This window comes from Pteronotus mesoamericanus, unplaced genomic scaffold (genome assembly GCF_021234165.1).
Source record: "Pteronotus mesoamericanus isolate MK-2021 breed Mesoamerican mustached bat unplaced genomic scaffold, CSHL_Meso_final contig_182, whole genome shotgun sequence".
In the NCBI taxonomy this organism is placed as follows: domain Eukaryota; kingdom Metazoa; phylum Chordata; class Mammalia; order Chiroptera; family Mormoopidae; genus Pteronotus; species Pteronotus mesoamericanus.
In genome coordinates, this window is record NW_026555078.1 from 5,634,115 (window position 1) to 5,660,086 (window position 25,972).

At 58.1% G+C, this 25,972-nt stretch overlaps 1 protein-coding gene across 1 annotated transcript in view; it reads left to right on the top strand.

Moving 5' to 3' along the window:
• The window catches only part of CCDC88C (coiled-coil domain containing 88C), a 109,470-nt gene that overhangs the window by 65,187 nt on the left and 18,311 nt on the right, over nt 1-25,972 (top strand). The window contains exons 11-22 of the mRNA XM_054567147.1: nt 5,598-5,744; nt 6,379-6,523; nt 9,585-9,769; nt 12,594-12,731; nt 14,045-15,115; nt 16,002-16,129; nt 17,121-17,262; nt 18,076-18,264; nt 19,411-19,572; nt 20,745-21,022; nt 22,534-22,677; nt 24,918-25,104. Coding sequence (XP_054423122.1) covers nt 5,598-5,744; nt 6,379-6,523; nt 9,585-9,769; nt 12,594-12,731; nt 14,045-15,115; nt 16,002-16,129; nt 17,121-17,262; nt 18,076-18,264; nt 19,411-19,572; nt 20,745-21,022; nt 22,534-22,677; nt 24,918-25,104 — 2,916 coding nt within the window. The remainder of the gene's footprint in view (nt 1-5,597; nt 5,745-6,378; nt 6,524-9,584; nt 9,770-12,593; nt 12,732-14,044; nt 15,116-16,001; nt 16,130-17,120; nt 17,263-18,075; nt 18,265-19,410; nt 19,573-20,744; nt 21,023-22,533; nt 22,678-24,917; nt 25,105-25,972) is intronic.

The following is a 25,972-nucleotide window of genomic DNA, read 5'->3' on the forward strand; positions in this document are numbered from 1 at the left end:
GGGCAGAAGCGCCTGGCCAACTCGGGGTTGGGGGGCAGCTCTCGGCTCTGTCGTGGAAATGGTCCACCGGCTCTGCTGGGGATGAAAGGCGTCAGTCTCCAGCCCAGGCAGGCTCTGGGACGCGGCCTCTCATCCCTCGCTGGAGAGGCCGCAGTTGGGAGAGTCAGGGGCAATCATGCACGCGTTTCCCCAGAGCGCTGCGCCCCCTGCACAGCCTGTATGCACCCCGACCCTGTCCCGTGGACGGGGGGTGGGTTTCAGGGTTCGGTCTCCGTCTCCGTGCTCACTCCCGGCCTTGTCCGAGCAGCCCCCTCAGTCACATGGACACAGTGGCTTACCGCCCGGGGGTGCCAAACCTTCCACCGGGGGCGGGGGCTCTAACCCAAAACAAGACTCGCCCCCAGCGTTCGGGGAGCTTCCAGACATCTGGAGGGTTTCATGTTGGGAACCCCTTTTCCACCTTCTCAGACTTTGTGCCTCTGGATAATAGCACATTTTCATACTGATCAATAATCTTTATGGTGAAGTCACGTGAAATTAGTAATGCCTTGAGGTTTGCATTAGCTTAATGAATTACAGGAGAACTAGTGTGGTCCAGGGAGTCCAGGCCCTGACGGAGGATGAGTCACATAATATCGGTGCCCAGGGCACAGGGGAGGACAGCGCTTGCGCACGCGGCCCTGCTGTGCCAGCCTGTGGGCCTGTGTGCACCTCCAGCCCCCGAGGGCAGGGACAGGTCTCAGTGGACGGCATGCCGGGGGCCTGGCACGCACGAGGCACTTGGTCGTCAGCACACGGGGCAGGTGAAAGTCCCTCTCTCAGCAACGACAAGACTTGCGGCCTGGGGAGAAGGATGGGGGATCTCACGGGGTCGTCTTTGCAACCGTGGCAGTGCTGGTGTGACGGGCAGCGGAGCGAAGAGGGGACCACAGTTGCCACGTTCGTGCCAGCTCTCAACTGTGGCCGCCTATCATGCAGGGGCGACGACTCCCCTAGGTACAGGGGAGCGACAGACGGCCCGGGCACACTCCCCGAGAGCCTGTCCAGTGTCACCACGGAGCAGCACATAAAAAAGAGAGTGTTAGTGCCACGTGGGAGGAAAAGATAAAGGACCAGGGGTTTGGGGCGAGGGCAAGGTTAATTTTGCTTAGAAAAATATGGAACACAAATTTCCTTGTTTTGTTTTTAAATTTCTGGCAGTGTGTGTGTGGCTCCTGGTCTAGTTTACATAAGCGTTAAAACAACAACAAGCGGGGAGAGCCTGGGCGTCCCCAGGCACAGTGGAAGTCGGGGCGCGGCGGGTGGTCCTTCACTTCCCTCCGCAGATCGCCATCCTACCGCCCTGCTGCCAGGGCACAGGGTGGAGGACAAGAGCAGAAAGAAGTGGCTGGGAAGGTGCCCCTTGTCCCATGTTTTGTCATCAGCTGAAATGCTTGGCAGCAAAGGGCAGGTGTGTGGGTGCTGTGCACATCCTGAGCGGAAAGGGACCGAGCAGACCTTGTCTCTGCCCCGGAGGGATTCGCAGCTTCCTAGGCAGTGCTTGACTTCCACTGAACAGAAGTTTAAGGGGCGGAGACGTAGCAGGGCCCAGTCCTAGCTGCCACACCACCTGCTGGGTGCTGGGCAAGCCTCATCCCCGTCGGTGAAAGGAGCGATGGTCTGGGCGTCGTCTGTGCCCCTTGCGCCCCGGCATCATGCAGCATGGGTAGCAGCCCGTTTCAAGTGAGCTGCTCCTGGCGGCCCCTGTCCACAGAGCTGGGGCTCCTGGATCCCATCCGCGCAGGGCGCAGCAGGGCGGGGCACCCAGTGGCAAGGCAGCCGGGCTGGGTCAACAGCTGGTCCTGGGGTCTGGTGCACACACCCCCTTAGGAGCCCCCTCTGTGCCAGGTTCAGGAGGGGAAGGAGTGCTCTGGGCCTGGCGTTGTCCTGATGTATCTTCCAGTCTGTTCCCCACCCACACCGGGAGCTCCTTGGGGCCAGAGTCTTGGGTTTCCCTGAGCTTGAGTTTGCGTCCTCGGAGCCAAACCTTGCAGTCAGTCCACGGGTAAAATCCAGCCCCCCATCAGCTCTGCACCCATCCATTCATGTACTGTCTGGCTGCTTTGGCTACACCTGCAGAGCTGAGTAGTTGTAACAGACGTCTGACCTGAGAAGCCGAAAGAATTCGCCCCCTGGTCCTTCACAGAGCCGGGGGTCTGGCCCACAGCAGGCACTCGGCGAGGGCTCTGGAGTGAGTGGTGACAACTGTCTGTGGGGCCGCTTCCACATGCAGGGACTGCCTTAATCTCCAGCCACATCACCACACTCGAGCCTCGAGACGGGCCGGCGAGGTGTAGCAGCCACTCTTCCTCTCATTTTCAGATGACCAAGCTGTGGATTAATAATTTGCTAAGTATCACCATTGGAGAGGAGGCGGATCTTGCGTTGAAACACCTCCGAGGTGTTTCAGGACCTTGGCCTTGTGGGGGAGGAAGGAGAAAATGGGTAGAGTCACGGAGACGGGGTGGCGCGGGGAGGTGGTGTGGGGAGCGGTGAACTGGGGGCACTCGGGGTGGGGGCTGGGGGTGGCCACTGCAGCAGACGCTGGGGGAGGGCCCAGCCGCCCACACTTCCTGTTGGCCCTTGGGCATAACGTCGCAATCAGGGAACCTAAATTCACAGCCCTGACTGCCTTGAACTCCTTGATCCTGTGTTCCCACTTGGGACTTTGTGTTTCTTAGTAATTTCTAAGACGTTTAGAAAAAAATTGGCACAACAGGGACTGAGAGCAGGACAGGAGTGCTCTTTGGCTTATGGTTCAGTCCATCATGCGCCCCCAGGTCAGGGGACGTCTTAAAGCCGGCCGGTCTTCTCTGACCTTTAACGGCCTGCAGCAGACCAGTGAGTGGGTGGAGTGGAGGGAGGGACCACCTTCCCCAAGTGAGCGGGGGCTCTGCTGGCCGGAGTCGAACGACCCAGGGTCTCCCCCTCTGAGGGCACCGCTGGGCTGGCTTCCGGTTGCCCTGGACACCTGAGCGATGCCTGGTGCCGTGGTCCTGGGCCCAGTGAGAAGGAACCAGTTGTTTTCTGACCCTGCCCTCTCTGCCGCCATGTTTGGAGCTTGTTGGGGTCAGAACCCTCAACCCCTCAGAAAGGAGCGTCTGCCTGTCACCTGGTGGACGCACCGCACTGGACTGTGACTTACAGGGACATGAAGTGATGGTGATGGGTGGCCAGCCTGCTCATGGGGCCTCGAGCACTGATCACAGGGTATCTCATATGTGTGATAACAGCTGTCCACATTGGCCCGTAGTAGGAAAGAGGGACCCGTGACCGGGGGACCTGCCCTTGCCTCGGGCTGCTCGTGCACGTGGCTGGCCTGGGAGTTGGCACCGTCAGCCCGTGTTCCCAGTCCCTCCCAGTCACTGTGGCAGCTCTTGGGCCACTTGGGGACCCGCTGTCAGGCCCGGCCTGTGACTTCCTAAATGTGGCCCCTCAGCTGTTCGCTGGGCTGGGTCAAGCCTTTAAATAGCCTCCCGGTTCAGCCGGGGTCAAGGTCCTCGGGAGGCAGGCTGGCTGTGGGCAGCTGCAGGAGGCGCGGCTGCTCCCTCCTCCAGGCTGAGCCCTCCGCCTTAGGCCTCAGGCGCGGCTTCGGGGGGCGCCTCTCAATTCTGAGGTGGCATAGTGCACAGAGCAAGTTTAGATAAATTTTGGTTACCAAATAGATGGTGAAAATTGATGCTGCCAAAAAAATTGAGACATGTTTGAGTAGTAGCTATAACTCGGTTTGTTTCGTGTTCCGTTCCACTCTGGACACTTGTACACCCCTGCTGGTCTCCAAGGCCTTCGGGGCCCACCTCCCACGCCACCTGTGATTCCCCTCATGGCGTGGTTCAGCTGGCAGGTGTTACCAGACATTTCTGGGGGGGGGGTCATGCCTGGGTCACTCAGGACACCCAGGTACCTAACTCAGTGGGTGAGACAGAGTGGAGTTGCAAGCATTTCTCAGGGGGGCAACTCTGACTGGGTTTTGAAGGCTGAGTAGGAGTTGGCTGTGAGGCTGAAGGGGCAGGCTGTGCTATGGGAGGAGCCCAGGGCCTGTGAGTATGGTGCTCCTGGGAGCATGGGTGGCTAGGCCAGCGGGGACACTTGGTAGGAATGGTGGGGGGCAGCAGCTAAAGGGGGAGAGCTGGGCCTGCTTCCCTCTTGAAACCCCTCTTGTCCTCCGGCTCACCTCACTGCCAGGAGTTGCAGCCTCTACCCCCGCAGGCTCCCTAAGGATGGGTGGCAGGCAGCTGGCGGCAGGGGAGGGGACACGGGTCCAGAGCCCTCCAGCCTGAGTCCAAGCCCCAGCTCCCCCCCGCCCCCCCGCCCCCCGCTCCCGCAGGCCTTGTGACTTCAGGCTCATTCCTTAATTTACCCAAGTCACCCTCTTCACGGTTAGGAAGGGACTGTCCCTGCCTCCCTCCCTCCCAAGGCCCTTGTGAAAAGTGTATGTGGCAGGAAGAGTGAGCACCCGGTGCAGGGCCGGGGACAGGCAGAGAGAGTGGGCACCAGGGGAACCCAGAGCCACAAAGACCAGGCCCTTCACGCTGCCAAGCTTTGATCAGAGCCGTGTCCACTGACGGGAAGGTGCCTGGGCTCCCCTCTACCAAGCGCCTTGGATCCTGGCCCAGGCGAGGAAGTGAGCACAAGATGGGTAAGCCGGAGCCACCTGCCCCTCCCGGCTGTTAGAGCCCATGAACAGGGCAAGTTGCAGAAAACTGCCCATGAGAGAAACGGGCACGTTCCCATGTGTGCATGTTCGCAAGCTGTGAAGGCGTTTCGGGGGAGGCCCAGTCCCCCAAGACACTGAGTGCTGCTTGGGGGGGCTCTGCAGGGAGGGAGCAGAGATGGGGTCCACGAGCCAAGCCCCTCCCCCGTGCCTGCTGGGCCCCTGGGACAGGAGTTAAGAGTCTGGCATCCGCCTTCCCCACAAGGGGGCCTGCCAGGGAGCAGCCACTGCGTTCCACACAGCATGTGCCTGACCCACAGTAGGCCCACAGTACTTATGTATGTGTTGTGTCGTACCACCGCCTCATTTTTTAGGAACTGCTGACAACTGTCGTTCTGTTTCCCAAACTACGTATGTAAAATGGTCGGACAGGAACTGTGTGCTGAACAAAAGCTTGTCTGAGTAGCCATTTCTTTCCAGGACCCAGACCAGTGGGACAGACATTAAGTGGAGAGGCCTAGACTCAGCCCCCACACCTGGGTCAGGCTCTTCGCGCTCCCCGCCCCTTGTTAGGGAAACGGGGCTCAGCAGAGTCCCCTTTCTGTCAGCAGGTGCACGCGTCCAGCCAAGCAAGGTGAGAGAACAGTCACGCCATGGCCAGCACAGAGGAGACACGGAGGAAATCTTTCCTTCCGGAATTTAAATAGTTTCTTGATTCAGGGGATTGTTTTTTTTCCCCATAGAGAAAAATCTATTCGGCCTGGCTGAAGAAGGGGCAGGTGCTAAATACGTGCCCGCGGCCGCAGTTTTACCCCTGCACTGTCGCTGGGTCTGGGAAGAACGCCACCGTCGTGACCAGGAGCCCCCTCATCTTATGGTTCTCATGTGTGTTTCTGCTGACCAGGAGCTGAGGGAAGATAACATCATTTTAATTGAAACCAAGTCCATGCTGGAGGAGCAGCTGACTGCTGCTCGGGCCCGGGGCGATAAGGTCCACGAGCTGGAGAAGGAGAACCTGCAGCTGAAATCTAAGCTTCACGACCTGGAATTGGTATTACAGGCTGTTGTCACGTCTAAAGCAGATGAGGGCAGATTCGGGTTTGTGCTGAGCCCTTTTCCGATCTCCAGCTCCTGGGTTGGTGCCGCTGCTGACGCGGCGACCCGTTGGCTGGAGAGGGTCCCTTGGCTAATAAGCTCAGCGGCTTGAGCGGGCACCACTTAACGCCCACAGAGCGGGTAGGGCCTTGCTCTTCTGTAAGGATGGATGGAGGTGGTGTCTGTTACAAAAAAGGTCTTTCCTGGCATCTACAGTGTCGGTTGAGATGTGATTTGTGAGTCTGTACAGCCTTCCCCAGGCATGTTGGGCCTGCTGAGGGGCCACGAAGCTGCCCATCCTTGTATTACTTGCTTGAAAGCCCTGTGCTGTACTTTACTTGTTCAGATCCAGCTCAGTTAGAGACCTTGGGTCTCCTCATCCCTAAGTCACAGGTCAGCGTATCCTTCAGTGCTTGTAACTCTCCCAGCTGGGCCCCGTGTTAAGTCATTTCTGTGCAGCCATGTTTTGTTAAGTAGGCAGGTGCATGAGGTCCCCTCTTCCTGGGGGAATGAGTGTAGATGCACAGGGCAGGGGGCTGTCCAAGGGGACCCCGGGCCACATCCTCACCCCTCCCCTCTTTCTGCTCTAGAACCGGGACACGGACAAGAAACGCATCGAGGAGCTGCTGGAAGAAAACATGGTGCTGGAGATCGCACAGAAGCAGAGCATGAACGAGTCCGCCCACCTGGGCTGGGAGCTGGAGCAGCTGTCCAGGAGCGCGGACCTGTCGGACGGTAGGCCGCGGCCCCCGGTGCCCGGGAGCGGGCCTGGTGCGGCTGTTCCCTCGTGCAGGGAGGCAGGCCCTTGGCGCTGACTCTCATGTGTCAGCCCACCCTCACCCCAAATAAATAGGATTTCCTTCAAGGGCCGTTTGGAACGGTTCCACGCCGTCCTCCCCGAGGAGACCGGGACGGGTCTGGCAGCCTTGATGGCAGGACGTGATGTGCGCAGATGAAGGGTTGCCAGGTTTCTCAGTTCCCATATGGACTGTCCCAGGAGCTTCCAGATTACAGCCCGCGGACGCCCGGGGGGCCTCTTAGATCTGTCCGCGGATGATTGAAAGCTCGGGGTGTCAGGAGCGGTCCCTGGTGGTCACTAATCCCACCCTAAATGTACCCCGGGCATTATTGCCTCTGGTCATTTGCATAATTGGGCAAGATAGCTGCACTCAGTTCTCTGTCTCCCGGGCAGGGGCTGCTGAGCGGCTGCTCCTCATGGGGCCCCCGGCCTCTCCCTCTCGCGCGTGTGTTTGCGCCCCAGCCCGGAGAGGAGGTGTGAACTTGGCTAAGGGACAGTGGGTGCGAGCAGTGGTCCGCAGGGCAGCAGGAAGCCCCGGCGCTCGGCAAACAATAAGCCAGTTCCTGTGTTCAAAAATAGCACACGTGCACCTGAGAGTGCAAGTGAGTGTTTCCTGAGCACCTCACCGAGGGCAGGGGGGCTTCGGCTGGTTTGGCAGGGTGGAGGGAGCACTTTTTTGTTTCTGGTAAACATTCCTACACACAATGGAATGGCTGTTGAAGCAGCTGGATATTCCATCTCTTCGAGGGGTCCCACCAGTTCCAAACCTAAAATCAGTTCGTTCAACTGTTGATTTGTGTGCGAAGTTAGTTCTGTCTGTGGTTTGGGGTACTGCTGGGGCCCAGCGTGGGGATCATGGGGATTCCCGGCTCTGAGAGTTCAGGTTCATCGGGGAGGACTGCTGCCCCCTGGTGGGCCACAGAAGCGGTGCAGGCTGGCTGGGACCCCCTGATTGGAGACGGGGCTGGCGCATGGGGCTGCAAAGCCTCCCTGACTCAGACTGCTTGGTAGAGTTTGGGAGCCCTGTCAGGGTCCGTGACCGTCATTCATGCTCCGTGTTCCCAGCTCCTACTGCTCAGCTGGCAGCTAATGAACAAAGCATGGATGTGCTTTTGCCTGGGTGGTGTAGTGGCTTCTGGAGTCCGAAAGACCTGGCTTAAAGTCCTGGCCCCTTTGCTTGTTAGCTGGGCAACCGCTCTTAAACCTCCCTCTTCTGATCTGCAAAACGGGGTCGTGAAGCTGCCTGCCAGGGTTGCCATGCGTATCTTAGGAGAGGAACCGTGAAGCGTGGCGCTGTGCCTGACCCACGGGGCAAGAAAGGACGGCTGTTCTTGTCACCCTGTGGTACTAAAAGGTGTCCCATTACCCTGGTTCCTGGGGTGCTGACGAGCATAACGCCCGGTAAAGAGCTCTTGGTTGTTTTCCCAATAAACTCTCCTGCCATCCTCAGCCTCTGAGGCCCTGGCTTTTACGGAAGAGGAAACGAGGCTCATAATCCGTTCCATTGTTGAACTTGGAGAGCCTGCAAAATTATTTTCCATGAGTGCAGGGCTCCGGTGTGAGATAATGAAAAAGTTTGGAGGTGGACAGTGTGGCGGCTGCCGAGCGACGGGACTGTGCCAGTGCCACAGAACCAAACCCTTAGACACGGTTAAAATGGCAGCTGAGCTCTGTGCTGTGCTGCCAAGGTACCGTCCCAATGATTACAAGCTGTGAAAAATCGGTGGCGTTCTAGTCGGTTAGTGTCATGTGTGTCAGGATGGAGCCCCTCACGTGTGCTCAGGTGCTTGGGAACACGTATGTCTCTGTGTGCTCGGCGCTGGGACGGAGTCGGGCCGCGGGCGGCTCATCCGCCCTAGGGGTCTTTGGGATATTCTGGCTTCCTGGGTCTGCGCTGCCATCCTTGGTGGAAGATGAAACGCAGGCAGGACGCACACGCCCTTTCATCCTCAGGCTCATCCCCTGCTGCTTCACGCACAGTCTGTTTCTGGCCTGATAGGTCTGCGATGAGCACCGTCCCCTCTCCGTAACTCAACTCCAGCCCCGGGGGTGATGAGTAACAGGCAGGTGGGGCACAGCCGTGTTAGCAGTTAATTGGCAGTGCAATCAAGTTCCCAGGATTGAGGACGTAGCACTGGAGGGGTAGGGGAGGGGGCAGCCCCGCCCCTCTCAGGATCGAGGGCCCTCGCATAAGTTCACTTTCCCTCCTGAGCGAGCCCCGGGGCGTCCAAGCCTGGCTGTGGGGCCCAGCCGCCCGGTCTTCCCTCCCTTTTGCCAAAAGGGGGAGAGAAGGGAGATCCGCACTCCCTTTTCTTTTTGTGTTTAAGCTGTTGAAAAGCAAAGTAGAAAATCTGCTTTTTTCTATCTTTAACTTACATTTTCATCTCGCCTGGAGTTTTTAAAGCACTTTCGATGTATTGTCTCATTCTTTTCTCGATCCAATTGTGAAATGGCAAAATGAAATCTCAGTCCAAAGGACCTTATCCAGGGCTGGCAGGTACTGGGCACATGCCCCGCCCCCATAGTCTGTACCACCCCTGGCAGGCATACCAGGCCATTACTGCATCCCCTCACCCCAGCGGAGCCATCCAGACGCCCACTACTCTCAGAGCCGGCCCAGAAAATGACATCTATTTCTCCTCTGTTAGTCTCTCAAGTCCTGGACTTGATCGGTCAGGTTAGCAACATGTAAAAAATGGTTCCAGCCACTCCACAGTCTTGAACTTTTGTGTTGGCTTCTCCACGGCCACCTGTTTTCTTCTTAAGCTCTGGGCTACTCCCCGACAGACCCCAGCAGAGCCAGCAGAGGGGCCGTGCTGCTTGCGGAGCAACAGCACCCTGTGAAAAAGGGAGGGCACCCGTGGGAGCCCGTCCCAGGCCCCTCAGACCCAGGGCTGGGGGCTGGAGGCTGGAGGCCGACGGCCGTGTCAGGGCCGGGGGCGGAGCGTGGAAGCGGAGGCCCCGGAGTCTGGGCTCTGACCCCACGTCGCACTTCAGCCTCCAGGAAGTCGTTTGTGTTCGAGCTGAACGAATGCGCCTCCAGCCGCATCCTGAAGCTGGAGAAGGAGAACCAGAGCCTGCAGAGCACCATCCAGGGGCTGCGGGACGCGTCCCTGGCGCTGGAGGAGAGCAGCCTCAAGTGCGGGGAGCTGGAGAAGGAGAACCAGCAGCTCAGCAGGAAGGTAACCGGGGAGGTGTGACTGGGACCCACGGGCAGGTGGGTGGCCAGGCAGAGCCTCCAGGTGTCAGCGAGGGCGTGTAGCTGGGAGAAATGCCGACCCCAGTGCAGCCACCGCTGTAATAGAGGGACAAGAGCAGCCACGGAGGAGGGTCACGAGGCAGCACAGCTGGTCCCCACAGCAGTGTGACCCGGACAGGACTGACTTCCGTGTCCTTCATCTGCAAAGTGGGGTTAGTGATGTACCCACCTAACAGGTGTCCTGAGCATCGTGTGGGGTCCAGTACACAGTGTGTGCTTAACGGGCAGAGGGCGGCACCCTGTTAGAAAGCATTGGGGGAGGACGGGGCGCGTGGGTAAGAAGCACGCAAGGCCCGCGTGCGTGCGGGGCCGTGGATGGGCCGTTGCAGGGCATTGCTGGTGGCACAGCAGGATTGTGCTCACTCTTCCCTTTCGGTGGATGGGATGAGGAGGAAGAGACGGTGGAATGGCCTTTGCTTTCAGGGACCCCCGGGGTCTTTCCAGTAGCACCGCAGAACGCAGACATCTCGCAGGGGAAGGCACTAACCAGTCTTCGTCCTGCCGTTACGCGGACCCCCACTCCCATGGCAGGAAGGGCCAGGGAGAGGCTAGGACTGTCTCCACGCAGCGGTTATCCTGGGCTCCCGGGCCAGAGGGCATCAGTGCGCACAGCCACATCGCCAATGGCACAGTTGCGCTGTGGGCTCCGAACACAGCCTCACCCAGTGGCCGGGCTCTAGACAAGGACGAGGGCAGGGCCCTCTTGCTTGCCGACCACCATGTAGGACTGGTGCTTCCAGGCATCTGGGTGTCCGTCCCGACCTGCCCGTGAGCCCTGCCAGCGTTGTGTGTCAAGGCTGCGCCGGCAGCGGGAGGCACGTGGACTGCAGACAGGAGACCTGGGTCCCGCCGGTAACAGCGCTGCTCGCACTTTATCTGTGGGTGGGGCTTGTGAAGTGGGTTCTCCGGTCCTCTCCCGGGACACCTGAGGTTCAGTGGCTTGCTCTTCCTGTGCCCTGGAAGCATTGTGTGCCTTGCAGCAGGGTGGCTGCCAAATAGTTTGTCCAATCTTCGTAGGACAGTGGAAGCCCCCGTCTCCTGGCTTGTCCCTTGGTGCAGAGCAGCACTGGGAAGGCAACTAGACCGTTTGGGTTTTCTAGCTTCACATGGGCCTGGCACAGGAAACTTTGTAAATGGCAGTGCGACCTTGGCCAAGATAGAAAGAATGGACCTTTTGAAAGATGAGAGCCTCCGGATCAGCAGGTCCTCACGGGCCCGCCGCAGAAAGCCTGTGGCACGACCTCTCTGGCCCAGCCCCCAGCAGGCCTCAGAGGTGACCGCTGACACCTCTCCTGCCCTCGGCGCCCACTGCAGTCCCTCCCCTGCACAAACAGCCTGGCGGTGGGTGCCGCCGACCCGGCATGACTCCTTAGCCCTCGTCTCTCGAGTCCCCCCCCTCCTGCTTCCTCTCTGGATCTGTTCCCTGGTGGGACCCCGCGGCCGCTCTGCCATAGTCCTCGGGAAGCATGTCTGGGGTCAGAGTCCCCGGTGGAAGGGAGGTGCCACAGTTCCCAGACCAGAGCCGTCCTGTGTCCGGTACCGGAGCCCTGGGAAGGCAGCCGTTCAGCTTACCGGAGCGCTTCTGCTTCCTGTCCTATTGGGCCCGCTCGGGCCTGGCTCCTCTGTCCTCACCCAGCAGGGCTGGGTTTGCTTTCTCTCCTGAGCCTGGCACGGAATGGGTCCCCTCAGCCATCAGCTGAGCACCACAGGGGACGTGGCCCGACACTGACCTTCCTGGAGCACAGTCAGGCACAGCCTCTGGACAGGTCAGGACAACACGGCCACCCTGGCTGGTGTCTGAGCCAGGATGCAGAGGCTGGGACCCTCCGTGCCAGCTCGGCTCTCCCACCACCCAAGGGTCTCGCAGGCTGTAGGCTGGCTTCAGTCTGAGACGTCTGTGTAAGCCATAGTTCCCCGAAGTTAACGTTCTTCCCTGCAACGCACGGTGCTGCGTGGGCCTCGGCGTCTGGCCGCCTGTCTTCCCCGTCTGACTTGGTGTTGATATCCTAACACTTCACGCCTCCAACCAAGAATCCTGGTTTCTAGAGGGAGAGGGGAGCCCTTTTAGGGACCTGTCATGAGAACACAAGAGCCGCCCGGGGGCTGAGAGGCAGGTCCCTGGCACCCGCGTGCTCGGGGCACCTGGCATCTCACAGGAGCCTTCAGCCCACGCTGGTGCTTCAGGGAGGACGGGAAACCCCATGGGGCCAGAGGGCCTGCAGCCAGCCCACATCGCAGCCCAGCGAGCTCGCCCAGGGGAGCCAAGGTCCCTCGATGGGTCGACAGGAGTGAGGGCCCCAGTTTCACGGCCACAGCCAGACCAGGAGAAAGATGGGGGTGCCCAGCAGTGGTGGGTGGGTCAGGGGGCAGTCATGTCTTCAGACTAGAAGCAACAGCAACCAGAAATGCAGAGGTTGGAATAACGCCCTGTTTTCTGAAAGAGAAGGATGGCAAGATGGGGCCGTTGAGCACGCGGCAGGGAAGAAGGGGGCGGTGAGCTGGGAGGGAGGCTGACCGGCTGGTGCCCAGGCCTTTCTCTCTACGCTGAGCGGAGTACAAACCTTGTGCTCAGAGTGAGGGGTCAAGAGTGTGTGCAGGTCACTGCAGAACAAGGTCTGGATGTTTTTTTCCCCTTGAGAAGAGGCCTGGTAAAGTATTCCGTGGGGCTGGCAGGCCTTGGGTGTGCTTTGAAACACAGTTCCCGTGTGACACTGACTTCTGCCCGGGCTGGGCCTTCGACTTTGCAGATTGAAAAGCTGCAGACCCAGCTGGAGAGAGAGAAGCAGAGCAACCAGGATTTGGAGACCCTCAGCGAGGAGCTGATCAAAGAGAAGGAGCAGCTGCAGGGCGACATGGAGACCCTGAAGGCTGACAGAGACCGGCAGGTAGGCCCTCGGAGCGAACGCCTGCCCCGGCACCCCAGCCCGCAAGAGGTCGGGTCTGGGGTCATAGCCACGCCGTAGTCATTTGCCAGCGATACGCGCGTTACTCGCTCCCTCGCCCGGCTGCAGCTCACACCAGCGAGGAGTGATGGGGCCAGATTTTGCCCCCCAGGGACACTAGCCATCTTGTTTTTGATTATTGTGACTTGGGGAGGGGGGTGATCCTGGCGTGTGGTGGGTAGAGGCCAGGGATGTTGCTAACAGTCTGCAGTACGTGGGGCAGCCCCGCAGGTTGAATGATCCAGCTGCAGTGTCCAGTGTCCCGCTGAGAACCCTGGCAGACCTCCAGGGTTTACTTGTCTCACTCTCTAAGAAGTCCAGGGCTGGCAGCCCAGTGCTGGGCAGTGGCTCGGCGATGCCTCCCAGGAGCCAGGCTCCTCTCTTCTTCCTCTGCCAGTCCTGGCAGTGGCTGTTGTCCATCCCCAGAAACAGGCAGGAAGAAGGAGGAGGATAAAGGAGCAGAGGGAAAGCCTCTGCAGGACCCTCTGCTGGCATCTCATTAGCCAGACCCAACACATGACTCCTCCTAGCTGCAAGGGAGTCTGGGTGTCAAGTAGTTGAGTTTTTCAGCCTCTCCAGTAGAGCAAAAAAGAGGGGTTGGGATGGTGCAAAAAGAGAGGTGGGGCCCCCACCCGGATGTGGCTTACAGTCTAGGAGGCAGAATGACAGGTGACAAGCCAGGTGACTTCAGATGTGTGCTGCTGAGGGAATAAACGTGGGTGTAGGGAGAGAAAGTCCTGCCGGGTGCAGGACATTTAGAATTGTGTGCGGGGCTTCCCTGGGGAGCTGACAGTCACACTGAGCCTAGAGGATGAAAAGGAGCCAGTGGTGCTACCGGCCGGGGGTGGAGCAGGGCAAGTAATCGAGGCCGAGGAGGATCCCGTGCAGTGTCTGCAGGGGGAGAGCAACGCCAGGAGAGGCCACAGGAGTGGGCGACCAGCCCATCTGGCTCCCACAAAGCAGGGTAAAAGGCACCAAGGGAAATCGCTCTCATTGTTTTAAGTAAGAATAGATGTGGTTCATGTTTCTAAGTCCTCCTGGCGGCTCTGAATGCGTTTGGACTGAAACTGCCTCAGTGGCGATCTCCATGCCCCTCACTTTGAGTCCGTATCAGGCCCCTTGGAAATGTTAGGGCTTCCTTTGGGTACACGGTGTGGTGGTCTTTCAAGGCCTACACTTCAGTCCCCCCGTTTGGACCCAAATCTCTGAAATGTGCTCATGCAGCCATCTGTCATTCCCGTTGTGTTTTCCTGCAGATCAAGGATCTTGAGCAAGAAAAGGACCATCTCAACCAAACGGTGTGGTCTCTACGGGAGAGGTCACAGGTCAGCAGCGAGGCCCGTGTGAAGGACATTGAAAAGGAGAACAAAGTCCTCCACCAGGCGGTGACAGAGAGCAGCAGCAAACTGAGCAAGCTGGAATTCGAGAAGCAGCAGCTGGTCCGGGACCTGGAGCAGGTGAAGGAGAAGGTGGAGCGGGCGGAGGAGCTGGAGAAGGAGCTGCACCGGCTGGAGAAGGAGAACGAGAAGCTGGCCAAGAAGGTCACCTCCCTGACGACGGCCACCGAGAAGGCGGACGCCCTGGAGCGTGAGAGCCAGAGCCTGACGCTGGAGAACCGCAGGCTGCGGAAGTCGCTGGACACCCTGCAGAACGTGTCGGTGCAGCTCGAGGGGCTGGAGCGGGACAACAAGCAGCTGGATGAGGAGAACCTGGAGCTGCGCAGGATGGTGGAGACCATGCGCTTCACGGGCACCAAGATGGCTCAGATCGAGCGGGAGAACCAGGAGCTTGAGCGGGAGAAGGAGGAGCTGAGGAAGAGCGTGGAGCTGCTGAAGGCCCTGAGCAAGAAGTCGGAGCGCCTGGAGCTCAGCTACCAGAGCCTGAGCGCTGAGAACCTGCGGCTGCAGCAGAGCCTGGAGGGAAGCGGCCAGAAGTCGCAGGCCCTGGAGCGAGAGCTCGGGGAGCTGGAGGCGGAAAACCAGGCCCTGCAGCGGGACCTGGAGGCCCAGCGGCTGGCCAACAAGCAGCTGGAGCGGTCCGAGGTGGACAGGAAGGCCCTGCAGCAGGAGGTGGCCCAGCTGGAGAAAGACAAGAAGCTGCTGGAGAAGGAGGCCAAGCGGCTGTGGCAGCAGGTGGAGCTCAAGGACGCCGTCTTGGACGACAGCACCGCCAAGCTGGCTGCCGCCGAGAAGGAGGCCCGCGCCCTGGACAAGGAGCTGGCCCGCTGCCGGGACGCGGCCGCCAAGCTGAAGGAGCTCGAGAAGGACAACAGGGACCTCACCAAGCAAGTCACCATGCACACGAGGACGCTGACGACGCTGAGAGAGGTGAGCTGAGTGCAGGCCACCCGTTCTGGGGCGCCGCGGGGCTGGCGTGTTAGCCTAGAGCAGCAGGGGTGCCCTCGGAGTAGAAACGGGACTGTGTGTCCTCCTCCAGTGTTTTCCTGGTTTGACGGGATACTGCCGAAAGGTAAGGAGGACCAAGTGGAAATCGGCTGTTACCTCACTGCCCAGAGATAAGCACTGCCAACAGGTGGCTTGTTTCAGTCCGTCATCTCTCCTCCGCATGTGCATGTGCACAACCAGGATGCCCCTACGCCCTGTGCCCTATCCTCTTGTGTGCTTTATTTATTATGCCTTTTCTCATTACATTAAATAGGCTTTAAGCCGCGATTTCTAATGGCTGCCAGATACTGGTGCTATAGATTTACTGCTAGTTTTTCTAAAGACGCTTTAGAAAAACATCTAGAGTGAGCAGCGCCCACGTCTGCAGAGTAAATCACAACCAGGATTTGAAATTAAGTCTTCCTCCTTATTATACTTTCTGTCTATTCCAAATTCTCTGCGACTAGCATTTAATTACATTACTCCCCAGAAAAGACAATGGTGAGAATGGGAACCTGCTACTCAAAGGTCAAAATAACGGTCTTTCAAAAACGTGTCCGGAGCACGTTGGCCCTGTCCTGACACACCGCCCTGTGGCCTGGCCGCCCACGGGGCTCAAGGGGCTGGGAGGCGCGGTCAGCCCTTATCTTTGGGAGGCATCGCTGAGGTTCCCACGCCCCCTCAACGCACCTGCCCAGCCCTCACGACCCCTGAGTCAGCCCCGACTTGGGGAGACAGTTGCTCAGCCTTGTACCTCAGCCTGTGCCCGGCCTGCCCTGCCGTTTCTGCGGGGCTCCCATGCCACGCTGTGCTCTCCTCGTCCCTGCAGGACCTGGTGCTGGAGAAGCTGAAGAGCCAGCAGCTGACCGGCGAGCTGGACAAACTGAGCCAGGAGCTGGAGAAGGTCGGGCTGTCCAAGGAGCTGCTGCTGCAGGGTGATAACAGCAACAGTGACACGTGAGGACCCCTCCCCGGGCGGCCTGCGGCCTGGCAGCTCACACCCCCTCCCCCGCGTCCCCCGGGCACCTGCACCGCGATCCCAGCCGCAGGCCCTCCCTGGGCTCCCGGGGGGGGGGAGAGGATGGAGGCCTTTTGTCCAGTAAAAAGGCTTCTTTTATTATTTTCAATAGACTTTATCTTTTAGAGTAGTTTTAGGTTCACAGCAAAACCGAGGGGAAGGCACAGAGATTCCCCACACCCCCGCCCTAGGCACAGCCTCCCCCATTATCAGCATCCCCACCGTGGCGGTGCATTTGTTACCCTTGATGAACCTTCAGGGACTCATCATCCACCCAGAGTCCCTAGTTTACACGGGGATCGCTCTCGATGTTGTCCAGCCTGTGGGTTTGGACAACTAACTGTATAATGACGTGCCCAGCATTACAGAGCCACCCCGCATAGTTTCCCTGCTCTAGCAACCCTCTGTCCCACCTGCTGATCCCTCTCTCCCCGACTTCAGCCTTTTAATTTTTTTAAAATGTATTGCATCCTTTGCCTGCAGTTCTTTCTCAAATGATCTCATTTTTCAAGGAAATCCCATGTCTTGGGCTTTTATTGGACTTGAAACTGACAAGATCCACTGTGTTAGATAATGTAATATCCTCATGGTGTGGTCACCTAGCACTGTGACCTTGTGCACATTGCTTAGCCTCTTTGAGACTCAGTTTCCCCTTCTGTACAAAGGCCGTGGTGATAACTCCTCATTAAAACGGTGGCTGTAAAAGCGCCACAGTGGTGTGTGAAGGTGTCACAGGGAAGCCGACCTGGGGAGTCCCGGGTGGGCTCCGGATGGGTGGGTTTCGGCTCCTGCAGATGTCCTGGGCTGAAGGCTGCCAAGTGCAGAAGGAGATAGCTCGCCGGAGGGAGGGATGTGTGGTGGTTGGGCGGTCAGGAGCTTGTGGGTGGAAGAGGCAGACAGATGATGCTGTTATATCTTTGTATTTTTCAGAAAGTACAAGGTTTGGGAGAGCAGAAATGAATCGGCTTTAAAAACAACACTGGCCATGAAGGAAGAAAAGATTGTGTCCTTGGAAGCGCAGATGGAAGAGAAAGCCAGCCTGACCCACCAGCTGCAGAAGGAGCTCCAGGTGGTAAGCGCTGCCGCCAGGGGCGGGCGCGGGCCCCACCCTTTCCAGCCCTCCCCTGGGTAGCAGGGGGCAGCCTGGGCGCCCGTTTCCTAGAGCAGGTGCGGCTGTGCAGCAGGGTTCCTGTGGGGCTACTTTAGGGTCATGCATGTCAGGCCTGGACAGAACCAGAGAGGGAACCAGGGCCCCGCAGGGCAGAGGAGGCAGGATCTGGGGGCGCTGATGAGAACCCATTGAAACTGCGGGCACCGGGCACGAAGCCGAGTCTCATGGGCACCCTCAGATGCGACCGACACGGGTGCACAGAGGCTCATCAGGATGTGCACGTCTACTCTTGGCTCACACAGGCTATCCACACACCTGCACACACATTCTCCACACAAGCTTTCCACACATGTGAGCGTACGTACTCGTCCATTCCTCCTCTAGGAATCCTTGGCACGTTTCATGGTTGTATAATTGGATAAGGAGTCTAGAGCAAAGCGGTTCTAGACCTGGGATGGGCTTTATGCCATCACCTGGTCTGTATTCCCGGGTCACCTCCATCTTGTGCAGTGGAATTCCATGTGGCCGAAGTCAGGACTGAGGCGGGCTGGGACCCCAGACCACTGCCCCTTCTGTCATCTTCAGAAAGAAAGAAAACCACCTAGGGCGGAGGTGCTGTGCACCTGCAGCAAAAAGCAGGGTGTCTGCCCCACCATGGCTGGCGCCGGGCGAGGGCTGGGTTTGGTGCGGGGCTGTGCCCCGGCCACTCACGCGGGCTCTGAGCCGGGCCTCTTCCCGCCCCACACCCGCCTCCCCTGTGCCCCATGCCCACAGCTGCGGAAGGAGTGTGAGGTCCTCAGGCAGAGCCAGGAAGAGGGGAAGCACCTGCAGAACTCTTTGAAGCCCCCCGCGGGGACGTCGGTCTCTGGTCACCAGGGCAGGGAGAGCTGGGGCCCGAGCCACAAGGAAGCCACCATGGAACTGCTCCGAGTGAAGGACCGGGCCATCGAGCTGGAACGGAACGTGAGTTGGCCTCCCCGGCCCTGGCCGCTCAGAGAGACCGTCCTGTCCCTTGTCCCTGGGAGACAGCGCCATCCCCTGAAAGGACACTGGGTGGAGAGTCGGTTGCGACTTCTCCGGGTGCAGCTGGACGCTTCTTGAGCTGCCTAGCAGGTCCTCCGAGCAGCTTTTCATCGGAGTTGCTCCCAGCATTTCTCACGCGAAGGGGTGTACCCACATTCTCCCACGGTGGCTGGCCATCTGCCTGCCCCTCGCACTCGGCCTGTGGCTCGTGCACCAGGATGGTGTCTTCGTCCCCTCGTGTGTGTCAGTGCCCTGTCCCGGGGGTCAGCACACCACGGCCCGGCACCTGCTTCTGTGACTGAGGTTTTACTGGGACACAGCCGTGCCCTTTGTTTACCTGTCGTGTGGGGACGCCTTCCCAGGAGCGGCTGGGCTCCATGGTTGGGGTAGACACCCCGTGGCTGGCACACCCAAAAACACTCTCTGGCCCTGTAGAGGGAAAAGTTTGTGAATGGATGCCTAAACCCCCGATTTTACTTCGCTCTCCTGCTCATGCTGTGAGGCAGATAATGAGGGTTTTCACCATTTGCCGAGACAGTGTGAGACGTGATTCTAGTTCCATGCAAGTAAGGAGCCCACGTTATCTTGTAACCTACGTGTCCTAGCTCCTGGCCCAGTTGGTGGCATATTTAACGAGGCCTTTATCAGCCTTACGGAACATGAGCCACCTCATTCCACCTGCGGTCAGTCCTGAGGAGGGCAAGGCTGTGGCCGCAGGCTTGGACTCCCGCCTGTGTGCGCAGCGCACTGACACGTACTCTCTGGTGGTCAACGGGAAACGAAAGCAGAGAGGAAAGGGTGTCGCGGCTCCAGCTCCTGCTCGCCTTTGCCTCAGGCCCGTGCCCTCGGTTCTGTGCAGAGTCCCCTTTCTGTGTATTTTGTCTTGAAAGCACATACACCCCAAAATAGGTTTCTGGGGTCTTTTTTCCTCCAATTCTGTTGGTTTTTTCCAAGAGGGAAAATGTTACTTCTCTCACCAGGCAGACCCTGGCTTTGGCCCCCAAAGCATCAACCCCTGAGGGCAGGTCCCCGTACAGCTCAGGTCCCATTTGCCAGCGGGTCTGACGGCCTCGCGCTTCCCCCCAGAACGCAGCCCTGCAGGCCGAGAAGCAGCTGCTCCGCGACCAGCTGCAGCACCTGGAGACGCAGAATGTGGCCTTCAGCAGCCAGATCCTGACGCTGCAGAAACAGAGCGCGTTCCTGCAGGAGCACAACACCGCGCTGCAGACGCAGACAGCCAAGCTGCAGGTGAGGGCGGGCCGGGCAGGGGCCTGGGCTGCACACCAGCCCTGAGCTCCCCGACTCCTCCAAACAGGCAAGCCAGGGCGTGGGGGAGTCGGGGCTTCTGTTCCATCTTGTTTAGTAGGCTCGTACACGGCGGGGCCAGGCCTCAGGGTCTTCGGAGACGGTGATGGTCGATATGCCCAAAAGCTTCTTTTTCCTGCTTTTACCTGCAGTCCTGTCTGTTTCCCAAAGTCTGTCCCTTGATCCATTATTAGGAATGACTTGGAAAAGAGATTCTGGGGTCAACCGAGTTTGGTTCAACAGAGCAGACCAAGCCACTCTGCTGCAGAACCCGGCGGAGCCTTTTTAAGCTGCGCTGGCCTGGAATCTCCATGAGGGGAGGGGAAGAGGGGAGGGAGCAGCCCCGGCTGCTGAGGGCATGTGGCACAACTAGCATCCTGGGCCCATAGGCTGGGGCTCTGGCTTGTCATTACGGACCATAGGCTGCAGGAAAAAGAGCTGTCTTTTATTCATGCAGTGTCTGCAAAAAGTGTTTGAAAATATGTACCTTACAGGTCAGGGCCAGTAAACAGGAAACCATTGGGCAAAGAGGTTGGCATCTGTTTGTTAAAATAGAACATTGGTTTGTAGTTTTGTTGTGTTGTTGTTGTTATGTTGTCTGGTTTTGATATCAGGGTAATTTCTGGGCTCAGCATGAGTTAAGACGGATTCCTTTCTCTTCAGTTTTTGAATAGTTTTGCACATTGTTGGATGGGTGTTCTGTAAATGTCAGGTTAAAGTGGTTGGTAGCGTTGTTCAGGTAGTCCATATCCTTACTGATCATCTGTCTACTTCTATTAAAACTAGTCAAAGAGGGCAACCCAAGGAGCTTATTCAGGGGAACGACATAATGTGCCCCAAAAGGCCACATTTGTGGAGCAGGGCGCAGGGCCACATTCAGCACCATGTGGTAGTTCATTTATGCCGTTGGCCCCTCCCCAGGGCAGTTCCTTCAATTCTGGTAAACCTGTCCTCAGCCTGTCTCGGTTTGCCTATCCTGAGGGTCCCTGTTATTTTGGCGTCTGCGCTTGACCTGCCCTTGACCCCTCATGGTGTGTGGGGGTGCGGAGTCTGTGGCTCCCCGGGGCCTGCGCCCAGTGAGGCACCATCACCTTCTCCCGCCCCTCCCCCCGCAGGTGGAAAATTCCACCCTGACCTCCCAGAGCGCCTCGCTCACCGCGCAGTATACGCTGCTGCAGAACCAGCAGGCGGCCAAGGAGAGCGAGCTCGAGAGCCTGCAGAAGCAGCAGGAGCGGCTGAAGACCGCCCACGAGGCCCTGCTGCAGGACCACGAGCACCTGGGCGCACTCCACGAGCGCCAGTCCACCGAGTACGAGGCCCTCATCCGCCAGCACAGCTGCCTGAAGACGCTGCATCGGAACCTGGAGCTGGAGCACAAGGCACTTGGGGAGAGGTGTGTGCAGCGGCCAGCGGGGCGGGCTCCCTGGGCTCCTGCCCCTGCTCCGCCCTGGCCACTCGGGGTTCCTCTAGATCTGCTGCTTCAGTATGTGGGGCACTGGAACCATCCCAAAGAGGTGTAGGCGCCTGGAGCACAGGGGTGGTGGCTCTGTATTCATTTCGTTTGACCCTTTAGTCAGACACTCATTCCCATAACGCACATTTACTGAGGGTCAGGCCTCGTACTGGGGATTCCCAGGGAGCAAGGCTCTCGCAGTTTCTGCCCTGCGGCTGGGTTGTCGCTGATGGCCGGAATGTGCCTGCCAGTGGGCTTTTCCTAGACTTTACAACAGGGGAGCAGGAGTCGGGGACCCTACTGGTCCATACACCTAACTTGTCAAATCTGGATGCATTTTCCAGAATCATTAGCCCTGAAAGCCAGCAGAGCCCCCTCGCCCAGCTTGCTGCCACGCCACATCGGGGCAGCCTCTGCCCTGTGGCTAACAGCCACACGAACGTCTGTCTGTAAACGGCCCGTGGGTGGGTTTCCGAGTTGGAGGGGCATCTACAGACAAAGCTGAGGACACCGGAGCCCCGGGTGGTCCCTGTCAAGCTACCTTTGAGCTTGGAAAACTCAGGAAAGCAGTTTGGAAGGGGTTTGCCTGAAGGGGGGAGATTGAAAGGTGATGACTCAGTCGCCACCTTGGACTTGGGGGAACTCCCGAGTCACCCTGAACACAGACGGTTCCAGCAGGCAAGAGGGACAGCCTGGGGCTACTCGGGGAGCCATACCTGTCCCTGCTGCCCTTAGAGATGGTGATGCAGGAACCTGTACAGATTGAGGCAGGAAGAAAAGAAAAGCCCCAAGCTGAGGAGGAAGATGTTGGGGAGGGTAAGGCTGGGTTGGGGCTGCCTTAATGAACAGGGGGCGGGGGTGTGTGCATGTGAGTGTGTGTGCACCCGGCCCCTGGCAGCTGCTTGGGCCCCACCGGGCAAGCCTCTGGCCCTGCACACGGCCTGACTTAGAATGGGGAGACCTGTGTTCCCGAGCTGGGACAGAGGGCCTTTCCCAGTCCCTGGTGAGAGGGGTTAGCTGTTACGTACAGTGGAATTCAGCTGTATGTGCTGTGGTTTCTTAAAGATGCATTTGTGCTGAGTGAGCCACCTTGTAACTTAAATGTAGCTCCCTAAGAGAAGAGCTTGGAATTCAGAAAACAGTCATGGGGTTCCCAGTAGGCTAGCGGAGGAAGGCTGCTCCGGTGGGACTGGGAAGGACAATGGAGACACGTCGGGTGGGAGGAGGAGGACTCAGCTCCAGGGCTGGAGGAGACCCTCCCCACCCCCCAGAGCTGGCCGGGCCTGGACGTCGGCCCAGGCGTCTGCCCCCTCTGCTGTTCTCCCGTTTCTCTGCTGCCCGGCCCTGCCCCTGCCCACCCTGCCCTCCTCAGCTCGGCCCAGGAGCCGCCGTGGGAGGCTGCACAGTCCACCGGGGTGCCCGTTCCTAGCAGGCACGTTTCCCTCTAACAGGCACGAGGACATGCTGAAGCACAAGGCGGAGCTGGAGGAGCTGGAGAAGGTCTTGAACACTGAGCGGGAGGCTCTGCAGCAGGAGCAGAGAACAAACGCCATCGCCGCCAGCGAGAACCAGAGGCTACAGGGAGAGCTAGACAGGTACCCCGCCCCCAGCCCCCCCCCCCCCAATACAGCAGCAGGTGCTGGGGTTTCATTCAGGCCAACGCACTCAGCACCCGCTTTGCTGGAGGTCGAGTGAGGCCCCTGGTGATGCCATATTCTTACGAACCCTGTCGTGGTAACGGCTGGACGGTAAGAAGGTAAAAGGGGACTCCAGCTGGGGCCCGAGATGGCGCATTGTCTTAAGTGTGGGTAACGGGGCTTCCCACGCTTGTGACGACAATGACTGTATCAGGCACAAGTACCTCCATCGGACACCCATGACCCCCTGAGGGGGCTGCCGTTGGACCCATCCTCACTCACGCATCCCTAGTCGTGAATTCCCCTGCTCGCCGAGATGTCCTTGTAGCCACTTGGTCGGCCCTTGTGGCCACTCGTGGGCACGCCCAGCGTGCACGATCCGAGAGCCGACCCGCGTGCGCATCTGCCGCTGGGGCTGAGCAGGCCTTTGCCTCCTGCCGCGCGCCGGCTCTCGTGCTGCAGATGAGCATCCTTTTCATGGTCCATTTAGTGCCGTGGTTCTCTACTGTATTTCTCTGCTTTTTGGTAGCACCTTCCCTATTTGACATTGGCCCCCAGATGGAGTGCTGTCTAGTGTTCCCCAGAGCAGGGCTGCGCTGGGCCTCATGGGGAACATGCAGTAGTAGATGAGGTTCACTCATGCCCGAGTTACAAGGTGACTGAGGGTATATTACGTAAGGCATCTTTAGGTCTTGACCAAGTGACAAAAATGCAGGAGAGATTGACAGGAACCCTCAGAAACAGTAGTGCCTTGATAGAACGTTATACTAAAATAACAAGATTAACTGGGCTATGATGATCCCCCCCCCCTTTTTTTTTTTGATGGACAAGAAGATGGGCTCGGAGAGATTAAGTAACTTGTTCGAGGCCCGTGCTCCTCATGGCACAGTCAGCATTTGAGTGCAGGCCTTGCCTCACCCCAGAGGCACGACCGTGGGAGGCCGCTGCCTTCCCACAGCCTCGTTTTAACGTGCACTGGGGGCTACAAACTCAGGTGCCTGAGGGGGCAAGCCCGCGGGGAAGCCGTGCCGGGACAGACCAGAGGACGTGCAGAGTACACACCTGGGAGGCGGGCCCGGGGCTGCCAGGTCGGCCTTTCTTCAGGCTTTTTTCTTCCGAGAAGCTAAACATCTGAATGGTGACGTGAAACTTTAAAATTTTTAAATGTTGATAAACTAATTAATTACCACAAAATTTCTATTTATTTATTTTTTAATTTTATTTTAATTTGTTTTTTCAAATACATTTGTCTCTGCCTCCCCCCCACCACTTTCCCTTGCCCCCTCCCTCCTTCCCTCCCTCAGCTCTTCCCCTTTGGTTTTGTCCATGAGTCCTTGCTATATGTTCCTTGACTTTCCCCTTCCCTTCCTAAAAAACCCACTGGGTGGGCTGAACGAGACACAGCTGTGCTCACATTGAGTCCATGAGCCTCTGGTGATGTGAGCTTTCTGGCATAAAGCTGCCCCTAAGAAACCCAGGTGGGTGATGATGATGATGATGATTATGATATCATCAGTGGATTTACATAATACCCCAGCATCTCATATTTTATTTATCTCAGGAGTTGAAATTCAAAAGGGGCTTGGAATTGGGAGAGGACTCGGACATAGAGTTTAAGGGCAGAAATGTTTCGATTCAAAGTTTTTAAAAAGGGTTGGGGTTTTTTTAATCATCACCAAGGATATGTGTATTGATTTTAGAGAGAGAGACACATCAACGTGAGAGAAACGAGAAAAAGTTGCCTCCCGCGCTTGCCCCACCTAGGAATCGAACGTGCAGCCTAGGCATGTGCCCTGACTGGGAATTGAACCCATAACCTTTGTGGTGCATGGGGCGACATTCCTACCAGTTGAGCCTCCCAGCCAGGGCTACGAGTGTTTTAATAGGAGAACCCTTTTCTCCAAGTAGGCAGACATGCCAAAGCCTTAAATGTAAGATTTTTAACAGCGATGCTGTGTTAAAGCAGTGCCTCAGCCTGCCTGCTCTGTCTCCCCCGCCCAACGTGGGGACACCAGAGATACCCTCCAGAATCCCAATGGACACAGTTTGAAAACTGCTGGTTTTGCTCAACCCCTTGCTTACACATGAGATAACCTGAGGCCCAGAGAGGGTACGGTTTGGGGTAAGGTTGCACAGCGGAGGCCAAGCCTGGGCGCACTCCTCAGGCCCTTGGCCCTGTGGTTCTCCCCGCCCCCCAGGCTCAGCTTCCTGCACCAGCAGCTGAAGGGGGAGTACGAGGAGCTGCACACCCACACCAAGGAGCTGAAAACTGCACTGAACAGCTCACAGTTGGAGCTGAACCGCTGGCAGGCCCGGTTCGATGAGCTGAAGGAGCAGCACCAGACCATGGACATCTCGCTGACCAAGCTGGACAACCACTGCGAGGTGAGGCCTGGGGTACTGGGCCTCGGGGCACTGGGGCGTCTTCCCGGGGCTCACAGCCTTGCGCTCAGCTGGGTCGGAGTGGGTCCTCGCAGGCATCTGTGCTCAAAGACTGTGTGTGAAGGTCGCACAGAGGCCGCGAAGAAGCCAGGGGCCTTCGAAGGGGCCGTACACCATGCCTGGTAGGAACGTGTTAGAAAGCGCCTTTCATCTGACTTTTGCATTTTGCAGGGCGGGTGGTGCATGGAAGCAGCTGTGCACTGTTTTATTCCCATCCTCCTGGCTCTGTGCCTACCTGTGTCACCTCAATAAACCTCACCGTGACCTGGGGTTCCCATCCCCCTGCCTCTTAACTAGTGTGGGGACCCAATCTGTCTGAAGCCAAAGCTCGCGACTTTCCTGCTCCACCAAGCGCAGTGCTGTTCCAGCGTGGGAACGAGCCAGCCTCGGCCCCGAGTTCAGATCCAGCCCCCGCCTGGCGTTATGTGTCTGCACGAAGAACGGCTTTTACAGGGTTTACTGGTTGGGGAAAATCAAAAGACTTATTTGGTGCCAAGCAGAGAGTAAGAAATTTCAATGTCAGTGTCCACAAGCAAAGTGGGGTTTTTTCCCCACACAGCCACACCCATGCGAGCACCTTTTGCCTCTGGCTTCTTTCCTGCCCTAATAACAGAGTTGAATAGTTGCAACAGAGACTACCGTCCTAACCGAAAAGCCTAAACTGCTTATTTTCTGTTGGCCAGAAAAATTCTGCCAACTCTCTCTTAGGGCAGAGCTGCCCAGCAGAAATAGAATGCAAGCCACCACATGTAATACAAAATTTTCCAGTAGCCATGTTAAAATAGTAAAAGGAAGCAGGCGGGATTAATTT